We start from the raw sequence: 15,189 nt of genomic DNA, 5'->3' as shown, positions 1-15,189 counted from the left end.
AAATAACTATATAATACATCCTCTTTATTTTTCAGGGCTTTATGTTGTAAGAAATTTCTTAATTTTACATTTTAATTTGATATGTGCAAATGATTTTGTGCTATCCTAAATAGGAAGAGGCCTGGAACCTCAATCTTGCTTCAACTACTCACCTCTACTCTGGGATTTATTGCCTGATCTCCATTAAAAACAAAAACAAACAAAAAAAAAAAACAAAACTTCAAATTGGACTGTCTGTGATCATTGAACATAGGTCAACATAATAAGAAAATTGTAAGGAACTCTGTAACTTTAATGACACTCTTCTTAATGTTCTCTAAGACAGATTTTTTTCTCTATAACTATTACTACAATCCCTAATTGCATGTGCATTTCATTTACCTGCTTACTTATTATTACTATACTCTACTTAGGACATAAAGGTTGCAAAGGCTAGATCTTGTGTGTTTCCATTCCCTCTTATAAACTCCTCATTAAGTCTTGGCTGGAAAATAAAACATAAACAACCACACACATGAGCACATAAATATTTTGCAGTGAAAAGGTATAGACTTTCATTCCCCTAGTGTTTATGGGATAAAAGAATTATTTGGTAAGTAAACTGATGACTTCCAACTTTATATTGAATGGATTCATAATAGTGTAGTTAGTAAAAGCCAGACCTCTAATTTTGAAATCTGTCTTTTTCTAGCCTAATAGTTGTCACTGCTCTAGAGGCGGTGGGGCCTTGGTGAATGGAGCCAATAGATATGGCAGGCCAAAGTCTCATGTAGTAGCTTTCTTCATTGCCTCCGACAGTTAATACTCTGAGGGTTAGGAAGGTCACATAAGTAAAGTTCTCATGAGGTTAGCTGTATACAATCACAGGGACAAGCCACATGTGGTAAAAACATGTTTTTTCATAGAGGCATATAAAGGCTAATTTAAACAAATGAAAATTGAAAAACAACAGCAAGCAATAATGAGTAATCTAAGGCAAATTCACACCTATTGGCTGCACCTAGGAGGAGCAAGAAAACACATTTCAAGAAGAATTTGTTGTTTTTGAAGTAACTGAGATCACAAGCCTTTTGTCTCATTTTCTTGGAATATTCTCACAAGCACTCAGAATTTTTCTCACAAAATTCCATTCCTAGATCAGTGTTCTGACAGTTTTCAATAGGATGGTTTCTAGAATACACCAAACTACAGCAACCAAGTGGTCCAAAGGCCCAGCAAACAGCTTGCTATGCTTTGCTAAACTATAACATATGAAAGGTCAGATATAATCAGTGCATTTTTAATGAATGATCATTTTCACTTTACTATGGTAATTGAGATAATATCTTGTTATAAGTTAAGGAGTATCTGTATGTCCTTCAGAAGGCCCTGCATGTAGCTTAGCTATAATATGCATATGTTAATAACAAAACCATACACACAGCATAGGAAATTCTCCAAGTCTTTGTATGACTTAAAACTACTAGCTTAGGTGTCACTCAGGCTGTCAGGGATCAGTCACCCCAGCACTTCATGGGCAGTCCTAAGTGAGAGCCGCACCACTAAGCCTACTCAACCCATGCTACTAAAAATGGAAACAATGAAGTTGTGTTTGTGGACCTGGGTTTTGGAGTCAAGGATTTCACAGTATAAGAAAAAGAATCCACAGGATGAATGTTGACTGTTGTTCCTAACAATTCCCCCCCTTTGGTGAGCAGCACACTAAAGACATTATATATGATAGACCTATTTTTTGACCCTGTGAAAACAAAGACTGGTTAAACCTGAAGAATTCATTTGCTAGAATTAAAAAAAAAAAAAAGAATTGAGGAAGTCAAGTGGTCAAGAGTATTGGTGGATGACAGAGTTGAATCATGATTTGTCAGCATCCAGTTAGGATCCTAAGAGTTTTGATTGAATACCCGTCGTATTCTGATATAATTACTTGAGTTTAAAAGCATAGGAACATTGGGGCTGGAGTGATGGCTCTGCAGTTAAGATCACTTAATACCATTGCACAGGACCTGGATTCAGTTCCCAGTACTATTCCAGGCAGCTCATAACATCTGTACCCCAGTTCCGCAGTGTCTTCTGACCTCCATGGGTACTTATATACATATGCTGCAGGTAAATTCACACAGGCACACATACTTACACACTTATACTTTATTATGTAAATATTTTAAATAGGAATATAGACATTGGTCATACTATCCCATTTCTAGAAGGTCTGCGTAATGATTTTTTTTGTAGATTTCTTGCAGAAATGAATATATATATACATATACATATGTATATATATATATATATATATATGGCAATAGCATGTTTGAGGTCATGGAGATCCTCAGACTTTCATAATATTCAGAAAATTGAGTTTATAATCTCATACATCTAGAGAATAGCAAATACCCCAAAAGCCTGGAGAGGCCTTGTCTTAGTTACTATTCTAGTGATATGAAGCAATGGCACAGACAAGACAATTCTTACAAAAGAAAGCTGTTAATGGAGGCTTGCTTCCTTGGTTATTCAGTGATCATCATGGTGGGAAGCAGACAGGCGTGGTGCTGGAGTAGTAGCTGAGAGCTTTACTTCCTGACCTAAAGGCAGGAAGCAGGGAGATAGGGGAAGAGAGAGGGGGGGGTGGAGAGGTGAGAATTTGTGTCCATCTGTAGAGAGCAGAGGACGACCTCGGGAGTTATCTAGGCTAGTCTAGCTCCTCAGCAAGCTCCAGGGATCCACCTGTTTCTGGTTCCCCAGTGCTGGAATAGCAAGCAACTCACACTATGCCTGGTCCATTTATATGAGTTCTTGGGATCAGACTGAGATCTTCCTGCTTGCCCAGCAAATGCTTCGCCAGCTGAGCCATCACCTCAGCCCTTCAGTGCCATTTTATGAAACAAAAATCATCAGGAGCACTATTAATGTTTTGCACCAAAATTTTGATACTTTTCATGTTGAGTGTAATGCAGCCATTTATGTTCTATTAGGATAGCTGAGGTGATGTTTATTCTCTGGAAGTGGAGGGTGGGGGGTGGGGATGGCAGAGCACAGAGGACACTAGCACCACTAACTTAACTTTACTGTTAGGAGCATTTCCTCCTTTCTTCCTTGCCTGTTCATTGTCTTCTTTATTTGTGTGTACCACCTCTGTGGCTTGGTTTTCACTAACATGTCTATTGAAACACCTAATCTAGTCAATGCTTTTAGTTTGAGGAGTTGAGTTATCTATCTACTACTATATGTAGTACCTTCACAGGATCTTGAAGGATGTGAAGTCTTCAGTAAGAATTTGAGAAAACTTGAAATGTAATGCATCATGTATTTTTCTCTCTGTGTCCTTATCTGTCCTTTATCCGCACATGCATACAAGAGATAGCAGTCATGTTGTCAAAAGCCTGAGGGGTTGAAGGGCTGGGAGGATGGCATAAGTGCATTTCATCGGTTAAAAGTGATTGCTTTCTCATTTGAAAAATTACATTTGCCTTTATGTTTCATGAAAATATTGATTCATAAGCTAGTATAAAGATGCTACATCGATAACAGTGTATTTAGATATTTACAAATGATACTCAAATTTTTTCTTCAACCTCAAAAGTATCTCTGAATTCAAAGATAAGCCTGCTGGTTGCTGTTCTTGAAATCATACTGCATTCAACTCACCTTAGAGAAGAGGGACATGTCCTCCAAGTCTGTTAGCAGGACTTCTGCACCCATGATGAATAAAGGAAGACAGGAGCTTCTCCACACAGTCATGCATAGAAGGGACAGACCGAATAGGGTATATTAGCATAAATTGGTAAACAGTATGTGCAAAGAAATTATATTTTAGAAGAAAAACCAGTTAGGTCCTCCAACATTATAGAGAGTTTTGGGTGACTGATCAGGCAGCAAACTGTCTCTGTCATTTTCTCATTTTGGAACCTGCTAACCTGCACTTCCTGTCTACTCAGGTAATTAATTTTGTTCCTTCTCAAGTCTCTGATGGGGTGGAAGACCAGATAGTTTAGTTTTACAATTAAGCTTAGTTGTTTAGGTGTTAAGATGTTTTTAGGTCTAGATAGATGTTTTAAGTTGATAAAGATGAGATATAATAGATATTGATTTACATTCAGAATTTTAGACTCACCAAGGTAGGAAAGATATTTTCTGCAAGGTTGGCAAATACAAAAGCCAAAACATTATGAATGTAACATTTATATAATTCCTGATTGTTTCATGGTTCTTCTGGCTGTAGGTAGTTTATTGTATATATGTGTAACGATATAAATGTATATGTAAAAAATAAAATTAAGAAATAATAATAAAAGAAAAGAAAAGAAAACCCAAAGGTTATTTACACCAATGTTCTCATTACTATAAATAATGCAATCTCACTGTTTTGAAGAATCATGTTTATAAGCATGAGTGTGGGATTTGTTTCTTGTCTTATAATCTCCTAAAGAAAACGTTCTAATTGAGATCATCCCTAAATAAGCAATTTGCTAATTTACTAATTGTACTATTTGGCAAGAGAGTGGAATATTAAGATCTGGCTCCTGATTTAGAATGTCCCAGGAAGAAAGTCATGTGGTAAAACTTAAGTTTCTCTTCAGCTCAGAATTTGATGCATGACCTATGAGGGAAGAGTGTTCAAGTTGAGCCACTTTCCAAAAACCAGAGCAGAACTGAGGACTATCTGGCACCTTCATGCCATGTATTGCCCCCCAAAGAAACCAGAGCTCTGCACTTCGGAGCTGCCCTCCTGACAGATGAGCTTCTCAGCAGGGCTGGAGGACGACACAATGGCTTACCTGCCACCCTGTCTCTTCACTGGACATGTTGAACCTTCTTAAGGGTACCGCACAATAGTCAATATCCTTCTTACATAGTCTCCTATGAAAATTTTAGTCTCCACACATCCCTGAGTCACCGTGAATCTTTTCATTGGAAAATGTAGTAGGCGGGGCCTTATTATCAGCCAGTGTGCAGAAGATGAATTCTAGACATGTTTCTGTCTCTTCCATTAGTTACCCAAGTAGTATGTCTTTTCTACCATCATCTACGTTCCCCTTCTCCCCTCTTTTTGTGAGGCCAGGTCTCATGTAACCAAAGCTGCTCTCAAATGCAGTATGTTGGCTTTTAATTCTTGGTCATCCTGTCTCTGTCACCCGTGTGCTGGAACAAGAAGAAAGTGCTAGTACAGCTTACTCTTTCCATATTTAGAATTGATTTCTACCTTCTATCACACTAGCCTTTCTTCATGATCCAATCTTCTCCAAAGAAATAAAAGCAATAAGAAATAGAAGATGTAAGGCAGACTAAGGAAAAAGAAGTTACCACTAGGGATTGGCTCATATAGTCAAGGAGCCTGAAAGGTTCACAATGTACTATCCATACATAGGAAGCCTAGAAAAGCCTGCGATGCCATTTCTCTAAATCTGAAGGCCTGAGAACCACAAGTTCTGAGCTTAGGACTCCCAATCTGTGTCTGATAACCCAAGAACCAGGTACTAATACCCAAAGACAGGAAAAGATGGATGTCCCAGTTCAATCAGAAAATCATTTTACTTTTCTTGTAACTTCCGTTCTACTGAGACTCTCAGTGTGTTGCACACACTGTATCATTGAGAGCAGTGTTCTCTAATACAGTATAGCTATTCAAATGCTAATCTTTGACAGGATCACCCACACAGGCACACCAGTCAGTAATTGTTGCCAGCCATCTATGCATCTGTCAAACTAAAACAACAAAAACAAAATTCCAGTTAGTCATCCTACCCTGTAAGTGAAGACAGTCCTTAGCTTATTGAGTAGTTTTATGCTGAACTCTAGAGAAAATAAAGGTCTTAAACAGCGTCCATTACAAGTGACTTAAAAACACTGGGAAGATAACACACATGTAATCACAAAACACTGAGTTGAATGTTGGATGGCTGAGCAGGAAACCACAGGCTACACTTGAGGAGAATGCTCTGCCAAGGATCCAGTGATCTTTGAGGGTTTTTTGTTGTTGTTGTTGTTTGTTTGTTTTTTATAGTTACTCTATTTGACACATGTAGTTCATTCATGGTCCATGTTTCATACTTGCAGGACCAGTGCTTCTAGTGAACTCCATCAACCTGGTATGTGAGGGTTTTTTGCTGTCTTTCTGGATTGGCTTCCTTCCTTCAGACTGGCAACTTCATGTATGGATTCCTGTTTTATGTAATGAATATTCTCTGAATACCTCTTTAATCTCACATCTTTCTTTCCTTTCCTTTTTCTTTTTATTTCCCATCTTGCTCTTTCAACTTTAGTCTTTCCAAGTCTGGGTTATTTTTAGATAAGATGCGCTCAGCGTCTCTCTGATTATTACATGTCTTTACAAAGCTCTGCAAATCTCCCGCAGCCTCCACCTGCTCTTCAGTGAGTCAGCTGGCGTACAAGCTCCATCAATGTCATTTCTCCAGGAGTGCTCTCACTTTTCCCACACTCTCCCATGACCAGGGTTCATGGCCTTCCCTGGTTATAAGGCTTAGCTTCTGTTTCATAACCACTTCTTTGTCTGAGACATAGACTAAGCCTCTAGGACTTGACCATAGAGATCTTGCCAAAGCCATTGTCGTGACTCGGATGTGGTAACTGGGAAGGAGAAATGACAAGAGGACTGGATGCCATGGGTTAAGATCTGAGCTTCTAAAACCCAATTCCTTTGTTTTTAGACCAGTGTTTTTCTAGAATGCTCTGAACTGGCGAGTGCAGATATCTCTGTCTGTATACAATTTTACTTTGTTTCTAGTGCCACAGAAATGTTCGCTATGTTTTAGGAGTGTTGGTTACTCTTTAGTATCAAAGCTAGGTGACATGGCTGAAAGCAACTCTCCAAACACTACTGTGAGACACATAAAGAGCCTCAAAGGGCTCAGATGCCATTTTTGATGCATTGTGTTCATTTAGTGGTTTTCTTAAGTACTTTTATGATCGAAAACTTGTCATTTGAAGTGAGGTTAGGTTTGGAAAGGTGAAGATGGGAAGCTTCCTGTTGTCTAGACCTCTCTGTCCTTTGGCAACGCTGCTTGGACTCTTGGGTATCCCCTTGTGTTAGCATTTAAGACAGGGATCTATTCTGTTTACTCTAATATGCACTGCTCATCCAAGAGAGTTTTAAGTCGTTTGTAGTGAAGCCCTGGTTTTATACCTTTATAATTTCTAGGCACTCGTGATATACCACAGTCTTCTCCTACATCTGTTTTTTCCTGACATCTCCTTGGTGTTATGTGGAGTTGTACTGAAAAGTAACAATTCCTGTTACAAACCTTTGTCAACAATAAATTGTAACAGATGGGAACTGTCATTTGATCAGGGCTGAGCTACTAGTACAGAGTAAAGAAGTGTTAATGTCTCAGAGGAAGACAAAATGTTTCATCAATGCCCCGGTAGGTAACAAATTCCCTTTGTTCACCTCATCATGCCTGTCTACAACACCTACCCATCACCAAGACTGCAGATGTGAAGCGCTCATCTGGGTCTTCCCAGATGTCTCTACTAGTGATCCATTGCCCTTCCTGGGTTGCTTAACCTAACTCCCTATTGGGTCACAGAAACATGCTTGTCCTTTTCACTCTTTAAATTAAGTTTTCTTCTCTAGTAGTTGGGAACACTGAGGACTCATATGAATGCACTGTTGTCAGCAGTAGCAGGATCATTATAACAGCACTGTTGCATTTTCATCTTCTCTGATATCTATGACTACTATTTATGCTCAAATAGCAGACATAGTTTTAATAATTTAAACAATTTGACAAATCATTCAGCCAGAAAGAAGCAGACGGAACTCATATTCTCTCTGCCTGGTTCACTTTAACAAATGTTTTTAGCTACCATTGCTGAGTTTGATGGTATTTAAAAACAGTGTGCTTCCTTGGGTAATTTCATATTGTCACTCACCTGAAAAAACTTGTACAATAGTTGGTTAGGGAAAGGACCTAGTGGTTTACATTTTTCACTTAGAGAAATCTCAATTCTATTCCTATTTGATTTATAACAACTCTTTTTTTTATTAATTTATTCTTGTTACATCTCAATGGTTATCCCATCCCTTGTATCCTCCCATTCTTCCCTCCCTCCCATTTTCCCCTTATTCCCCTCCCCTATGACTGTTCCTGAGGGGGATTACCTCCCCCTGTATAAGCTCATAGGGTATCAAGTCTCTTCTTGGTAACCTGCTGTTCTTCCTCTGAGTGCCACCAAGTCTCCCCCTCTAGGGGACATGGTCAAATGTGAAGCACCAGAGTTCTAAATTTTACAAAGAACTTCAAAGTATTCATACACTTTTCTGAGTTGACTAGAGATGTTTCTCTGCTGGTTAATTTTTTGTAACTTGACATAGCTAGAGTTATCTGAGAAGAGGGAAACTGACCTAAGAAAATGCCTCCATCAGATTGACCTATAGACAAGAATGTGGAAGAAGTTTCTAGATTAATGATTGATGTGAGAGGGATCAATCCACTTTGGGGGGGTGTCACTCCTTGGCAGGAGGTCCTGGGGTTATATACAAAAGCAAAATGAGCAAGCCATGGTAAACAAGCCAATAAGAAGTGTTTTTCCAAGGTCTCTGACTCAGTTTCTGCCTCCAGGTTCCTGCCTTCAGTACTGCCTTGACTTCCCTCAGTGATGTGTATGACACACAAACCCTTTTTCGCTAAGATGCTTTTGGTCGTGGTGTTTTCTTAGCAATAAGAAGGTTTCCAGTACATATTTTTGTATATTGAATTATATTTTATTATAAACATCATACAGTCAGAATTTTAGGCTTACATGCTTCTGTCAACAACGAACAATGACCTTATCAACAGTTTTTGAATAATGGTTATTTTCAATGTCAGCAGAGTACTGACTACATGAAACCCAGCAGCTCAAGGGTTAGGGATGTAGTTTAGTAGTAGGACACTTGCCTTGCATATACAAGGTCCTAGACTCTAATGTAAGGACAACAAAAAAGCAATGGCACAGTCCATGGAGTAATGCATTAGTCATTGTTTTATTTCTGTGAACAGACACCAAGACCAAGGCAACTATTATCAGAGAACACATTTAATTAGGTGCTCACTTACAGTTTCAGAGGATTAGTCCACTGCCATCATTGTGGGGAGCATGGCAACATGCAGGCAGGCACTAGAGCAGTAGCTAAGAGCTACATCCTGATCCTTGGGCTGCTTTGGTGGAGAGAGAGAGAGAGAGAGAGAGAGAGAGAGAGAGAGAGAGAGAGAGAGAGAGAGAGAGAGAGAGAGAGACAGAGACAGAGACAGAGACAGAGAGACAGAGAGAGGCAGACACAGAGATACAGAGACAGACACAGAGACAGAGACACAGAGACAGAGACACAGAGAGACAGAGCCAGGCAGATACACTGTGGGCCTGGTGATGGCTTTTTAAACCTCAAAACCGACCCTCGATTATACATCGCCTTCAACAAGGCCACACTAAGTTGATAATGACAAAATATGATAAATAAGTTCAGATTTTAGATGCACCAAGATAGGAATAATGTTTTCTTCAAGGCTGCCAAATACAAATAACCAAAGCATGAAGAATGTAACATTCATATAATTCCCGATTGTTTCATGGTTCTTCTTGCTGTAGATCGTTTATTGTATGTATGTGTAATAATATAAATTTATATGTAAAAAATATTTAGTAAAAATAAAACATAAAAATCTCTATATTATATAGAAAAATAGTGCCACTCCCTGATGACAAAGCATTCAAATGTATGAGTCTATGGGGGGCCATTCTTACTCAAATTACCACAGGGGCTTTCAAAATTTATAAAAATTTTAAAGGAATGGGGTTTCCCTTCCATTTTTCTGAATAAATTGATGATGAAGATATAACAAATGTAGGTTTGGGGTAACTTATTTAGGGTATAAACTGTTCATCCATTGAATAAACTCTGAAATATATTTTTGAGGACACAACTTGTTCGGATGAGTAAGCAGTATATCTACCTGGAGTAAGCCATGTGTCTGTAGTGTACTTACATTTTTATGTTCATTTTTAAAGAACTTAGACACCTATGGGTTGACACCAGTGGAATAGCGTTATTCAGAGTGAAGGTGTACTTGGGGCTATAAGTACTTAAATCATGCACTTATGTGATTTCTCCAGTTCTAATATGCTGAAGTTCCCTTTGGTCTGTTGGTGAGCTCTAGGCGGTGGGCTTATGTATGTTGACACCATTCTATATACTAGGCTTTTTCCCAACAGAGATCTCAATGGAACTGACTATAGCTATGAGAACCAGGCCCAGTTGTGCACTTTTATCCTTTAGTGGTGCTTTAACATGGATATCTGGCAAGAAGATTGAGGCCAGAATAAAGGCCACTTTCATCAGGCTCTTCAGAAATTGATGAGATCATTCTCATTTCATTGCTGGGTGACATCAGCAATTTCTATTCTCTTTGCTCTCACTAGTTCAGGTAGATGAAACAACTACGTTAGTAATATGTTTGAAGACATAAAACACTGAAATATATTAAAAATCAAGGGTTCTCTTTGAGGACCCAGAGGTTTATATCTTGTTCACAGTAGATCCTTAAATTGGCCTCAGACTTATTACTTGTCTGTAAGAAACAGTCTAGATTTTCTTAATTCGTTCACCCTCATCTTATATTTATTTTCAATGTCATTTTGTCTTTGATATTTGAGCTACATGCCCATGTTAGATTGTCAAGTGAATATACCAGTAGCAAAGTTCCCAGCTACCACCAGGGATTCTATGGTGGTGTGTGTAAGGGATAAAAAAGGTAGTGCCAGAATGTTTAAAATGATCAGAGTTGGATTCGGAAGCGGAGGTGGGAACATTCCAAAGGGCCAAAGCTCACTCCACCACACATGTTTTCCATTGACGGGTAGTGTTCTTCCGTTTTCATAATTACAACCTCAGGCTGTCTCCCTGCAATTCAGGGTGTTTATTCCATTTGTGGCTTGCGTGTTGTTTCCCATGCTTTTCCTTCCTTCAACCCACCTCTCAGCCACATTAACCTCACTTCCAGTCACAATGAGTACCACAGGTGCTCACAGCAGCTTTTGGAAAAAAAAAAAAAAACATAAAATGGAAACATGCTAAAATTGCTTTCTGTTAAATTATAATATTTGGTGAGGAGAGGCTCACATGCTTGGCCAAATCGGACAGTTGGGAACATAGGTGATTTGTTGGCTCTCTACACCACTTTTTTCACTATCGTTTGTTTTAGCCAAGCAAGTAACTGGCCAGATATTGCTGAAAAGGTCAAAGTTTGAAGCATAATAATTTTAACTGGAAATAAAGTTAAGGCTACTCTTTCATTCTGAGTATATTGGTTAAGCAGTGTTTATGAAATCTTTGGTTAGACTTAAGTCCGTAGGCCAGTCAGGGAGACAAGTGCACAAGATTCCGCTGTGAACAGTCCAGCACAACAGACGCCAGTGAGCATGAGCTGGTGCACAGAGAGCCAGTGTGCTTGTGCAAATGCATGGCTCTGCTCCTAGGTTCTGGAAAGGAAAAAGAAGAGAGGGCTGCAGAAGACTGTGTGGGTCCTGGGCCATGCTCAGGAAACTGGTGGGAGTCAAGAGAGTGATACATGGGTCATTAGAGCAGGGGAGTAAACAGCTGGTGTCTGGGGTGCAGAGTGGTCCTTCTTCCTTTTCCAGCTTGCCATCCTTAGTGTCACTGTGTCCTGCAGAACTCTTATCCACATCAAAATCCTGCCATTCACTGTGTTGAACAGGATCCTAGTCTCTGGGCCCTTTCCTGAACACATGACTCCACTCTCTACCATCAGCTCCTCAACAGTCACATGACCACATACCGTCTACTTTCTCAGACTGAAGTGTCTTCCTAACTGTTCCCCCAAAGCAGTTCCCTGGGCACTGACCGATATATGACTGACCTGCTGTCTCTACCCCACTGCCCCTATCTCCCTTGAAAACCGTGCATAATCATTTGTTTTGTTTGTTCATTTTTCTGTCTTCTGTGACACTCCCTTAGAATGAAAACCTAGGGCATTTTGTTTGCAACCATGCTGAGCATGCAGTAGGTGCTCAATACAATATGCGTTGAATCCAACAGTGCCAATGGGGTCTCCATTATGTTTAGGGCAGAGAAAATGTAGCATTCCTTTCCATTCCCTAAGCATGGAGCTATTTGCTGAGATGCAGGAGGACTGCATGGAGTGGTGAATGGCGAGCAGAAGCGGGTGTTGCTATGGCATCACAGAGCCACACATCCCTGCCTTTGTGCTTCTTCTGAGTCTTAAGAACCTGGAAAACAGCAGCCCTTGAGAATATTTCAAAGAGATAGACTTGAAAGGAACAATTATGTGGGTTGAACCAACATTAGTAAATTATATCAGAAAAAGCTGCTGGCTCCATTCCCTTTTCAGTCAGTATGTGTGGACGCTGTGGATCTTGCAGAATGAAATTTCTGCGCATAATGAAGCCAAGACATTATGTTTCCAGCCTGCCCCCTGAAGCACCTGTATATGTTTTCCTGGGTAGAGTACCTGTCTTAGCTTCTTACCCCACTTCGTATTCCCACCCTTCTCCAAGTAGCTCTGAATACTGCCTACCATTGTTACGTTAGAGGAAGAAGTTGCTGGATTGGGTCCTAGGTGCCGGGATAACATATGAGAAAGTATATATTCTTCAGTTGCCCTCTTCAGATTTATAATGAAATGCCACAGTAGCTCATTATAGTCTCATTAATACATGGTGACAATAAACTATCCCTTATTCTGTTGATATGGCACTCAGTATTAATGAGTCCACGTTTACTTTCTTTCCTTACATACATCTTTGTATCCTCCCAGTTACCTCTCTGAGGATGAGTGCTTCCCCTCAAACAGCCAGCAGACCAAATTGCTCTTAACTCAATACAATCTTCACAAGTGGGTGATTCTCCTATCTTCTTCTCACTATTCAGTAATCCACGATGTCCTTTTCTTCTTTAGCACTGCAGTGATAACACGCACCCCTGCCAGTCAGACATGAATATTGAAGGAGCCTGGAAGAGAGGCTATACGGGGAAGAACATCGTGGTGACAATCCTGGATGATGGCATTGAGAGGACCCACCCTGATCTGATGCAGAACTACGTGAGTGTTTGCTGTGTCCAGACGTCCACCCTCCTTGGAAGTGGGGGACTCCTGGTGGGATGGTCATACAGCGGGAGAGCTACTAACAAAGGTAGCAAGAGGCATGGCAGACTCTGTGCTTTGCTCCCTCCTTGCAAAAGGTGGGCTCTTGCAGCACAGGAGTCACAGCATAGCATACTTGCACTTCCCCATGCCTTTGATGCTGAGGCCTTCAAAAGGACAGCCATGACGTATTAGAAACCCTGCCACCAACACCATTTGTAACCAACCATACCCACTCTCCCCAAGAATTCTGCCAGCCAGCCAGGCAGCATACTTCTATGGTAAAGAGCAGACTGAGAACTTTTCTCCAGTTGTTCTGCTAATTTTTCATCTCTATGTCTTTATTAATTTTTTAAATTTTTGATATTTTAATAAACTTATATCACTTACCCCTTCCCTTTTCTTCCTCAACCTCCTCCATTGCCCTTCCTTGCTGCCTTTCAGATTTATGGCTTCTTTTTACATTAATTCTTGTTACACACACACACACACACACACACACACACACACACACACACACACATTCCCAAATATATGACTACAACCTGATGCTACTTGAATTTATTCTTTCAGGGCTGAGCACTTAGTATTGGATAAGCAATTGGTGTGCTTTTCCCTGGGGAAGACTATTTCTCTACTCTTGGCACTTCTTAGATGTCTCTAGTTCTTTGTGTCTGGTTGAGGCTTGTGAGCTTTCCCAGTTCTACTTTAGCATGTCTGTTGTTGTTGACCTTGCTCAGCCATATTGGTGAGACTTTATGGCGGTAGCTTCTGACATTACTAGGAGATGCGATCTCACAGTAAATTCCCTGATCCTCTAGCTCTTAAAATATTGTTCTGCCTCCACTGCCTCAGTGCCTCAGGAGTCATTTTGTAGAAGCACTCATTGAGACTGGGCTCCACTTTTCTGCGTTTTGATTGTGGTTTTCTCTTCTGGTCTCTATGTGTTGCAAACAGATCCGCTTCACTTTTGCCTCCCGGTACTACATATCAATCAATCCCTTTCTTAAGCCGAAACTAAAGATTTGTTTAGCTCTGCTTTGAACAGAAGAGTCAGTAGTTAACCTCAGCCTGTGGCCAAGCACATTCAGATACGCGTGTGCCTCTGGACAGCAAAGACCTTAAAGCCTGAACTTCAGTTCAATCTCCTCAGATACAGGTGAAGAAACTAAAGGTTGGAGATTGAAGTCAGTTCTCCTGGGTGAGGTATGACATCTGAGCTCTATCTGCGTGCACCACAGAAGGGAGACTTTTCACACACCAGGAGAGTCTCTCTGCTTGCACTTCTATCGGCTGCAGATGACTGGACTTCATTATGGGAAATTTGCTTCTACCTAATTATGACAGCAGGTTTCCCTTTTTTATGTTTTCATTCTGAAGGACACTCTCCAGGGTCACCTGTTCAGTTACCAATGACAGTGCTATCTCAGTTCTAACTTGGTAGCCAGAAAAAGCACTGAATTATTCAGACTCACAGACTTGGGCTCCTGGCTGGTTTGTTTCATGTCCAGACTGCCTACAGATTAGCCTGTTTTGTGCCTCTGTTTCCTGTGAGTAAAGTTGATAAGTTATGTTTGAGTCTCTCATTTTAAAGCAGGTCCAGCTCTGACAGCCACCACAAGGCAGCAGGGCTCCTGTGTTCAGGAAGCCGAACTTATCAACGTTATATGCATCGTGTACCATGCTTCATTCTCCAAACCATCTCAAATTCCATGGACTAAAACTTATTTTCAGAAACACAAGGACTTGTTAAAGACTGGAAGCAAAGATAATACTGGCTTTTATTAACACTGGACATAGAAGTAGTCATGAAGCATGGGGGAGTTAATAATATTCTGGACCAGGCAAAGTGTAGGGATAAATAATTAAACAGTGGAAGTGACCCTGTGAGTTCTCTTTAGTATTTCGGGGCTTTTTTTTTTTTTAATCATTTTTGAAAGCAAACAAATAAATCCAACTCTGGCTTCAGAGGATCTGTTCTCTCACTTTAACCCTTTGCTTGCCATTTGGACTGCTCCTGGAGCTAAAGGATCACTCTAAGAGTCAGACTTAAAGGCTTTTATGTAATAGAAAA

The 15,189-nt window shown here is 40.1% G+C and overlaps 1 protein-coding gene across 2 annotated transcripts in view; it reads left to right on the top strand.

Annotated features, from left to right (window-relative positions):
* Positions 1-15,189, top strand: part of Pcsk5 (proprotein convertase subtilisin/kexin type 5) — a 426,655-nt gene that overhangs the window by 119,805 nt on the left and 291,661 nt on the right. For both annotated transcript variants that reach the window (XM_051146218.1, XM_051146217.1), the window contains exon 4: positions 12,930-13,073. In XM_051146218.1, the coding sequence (XP_051002175.1) occupies positions 12,930-13,073 (144 nt within the window). The remainder of the gene's footprint in view (positions 1-12,929; positions 13,074-15,189) is intronic.

Source organism: Acomys russatus, chromosome 5 (genome assembly GCF_903995435.1).
Source record: "Acomys russatus chromosome 5, mAcoRus1.1, whole genome shotgun sequence".
NCBI lineage: Eukaryota > Metazoa > Chordata > Mammalia > Rodentia > Muridae > Acomys > Acomys russatus.
The sequence above is the reverse complement of the archived record's forward strand: the minus strand, read 5'-3'. Positions and strand labels throughout refer to the sequence as shown.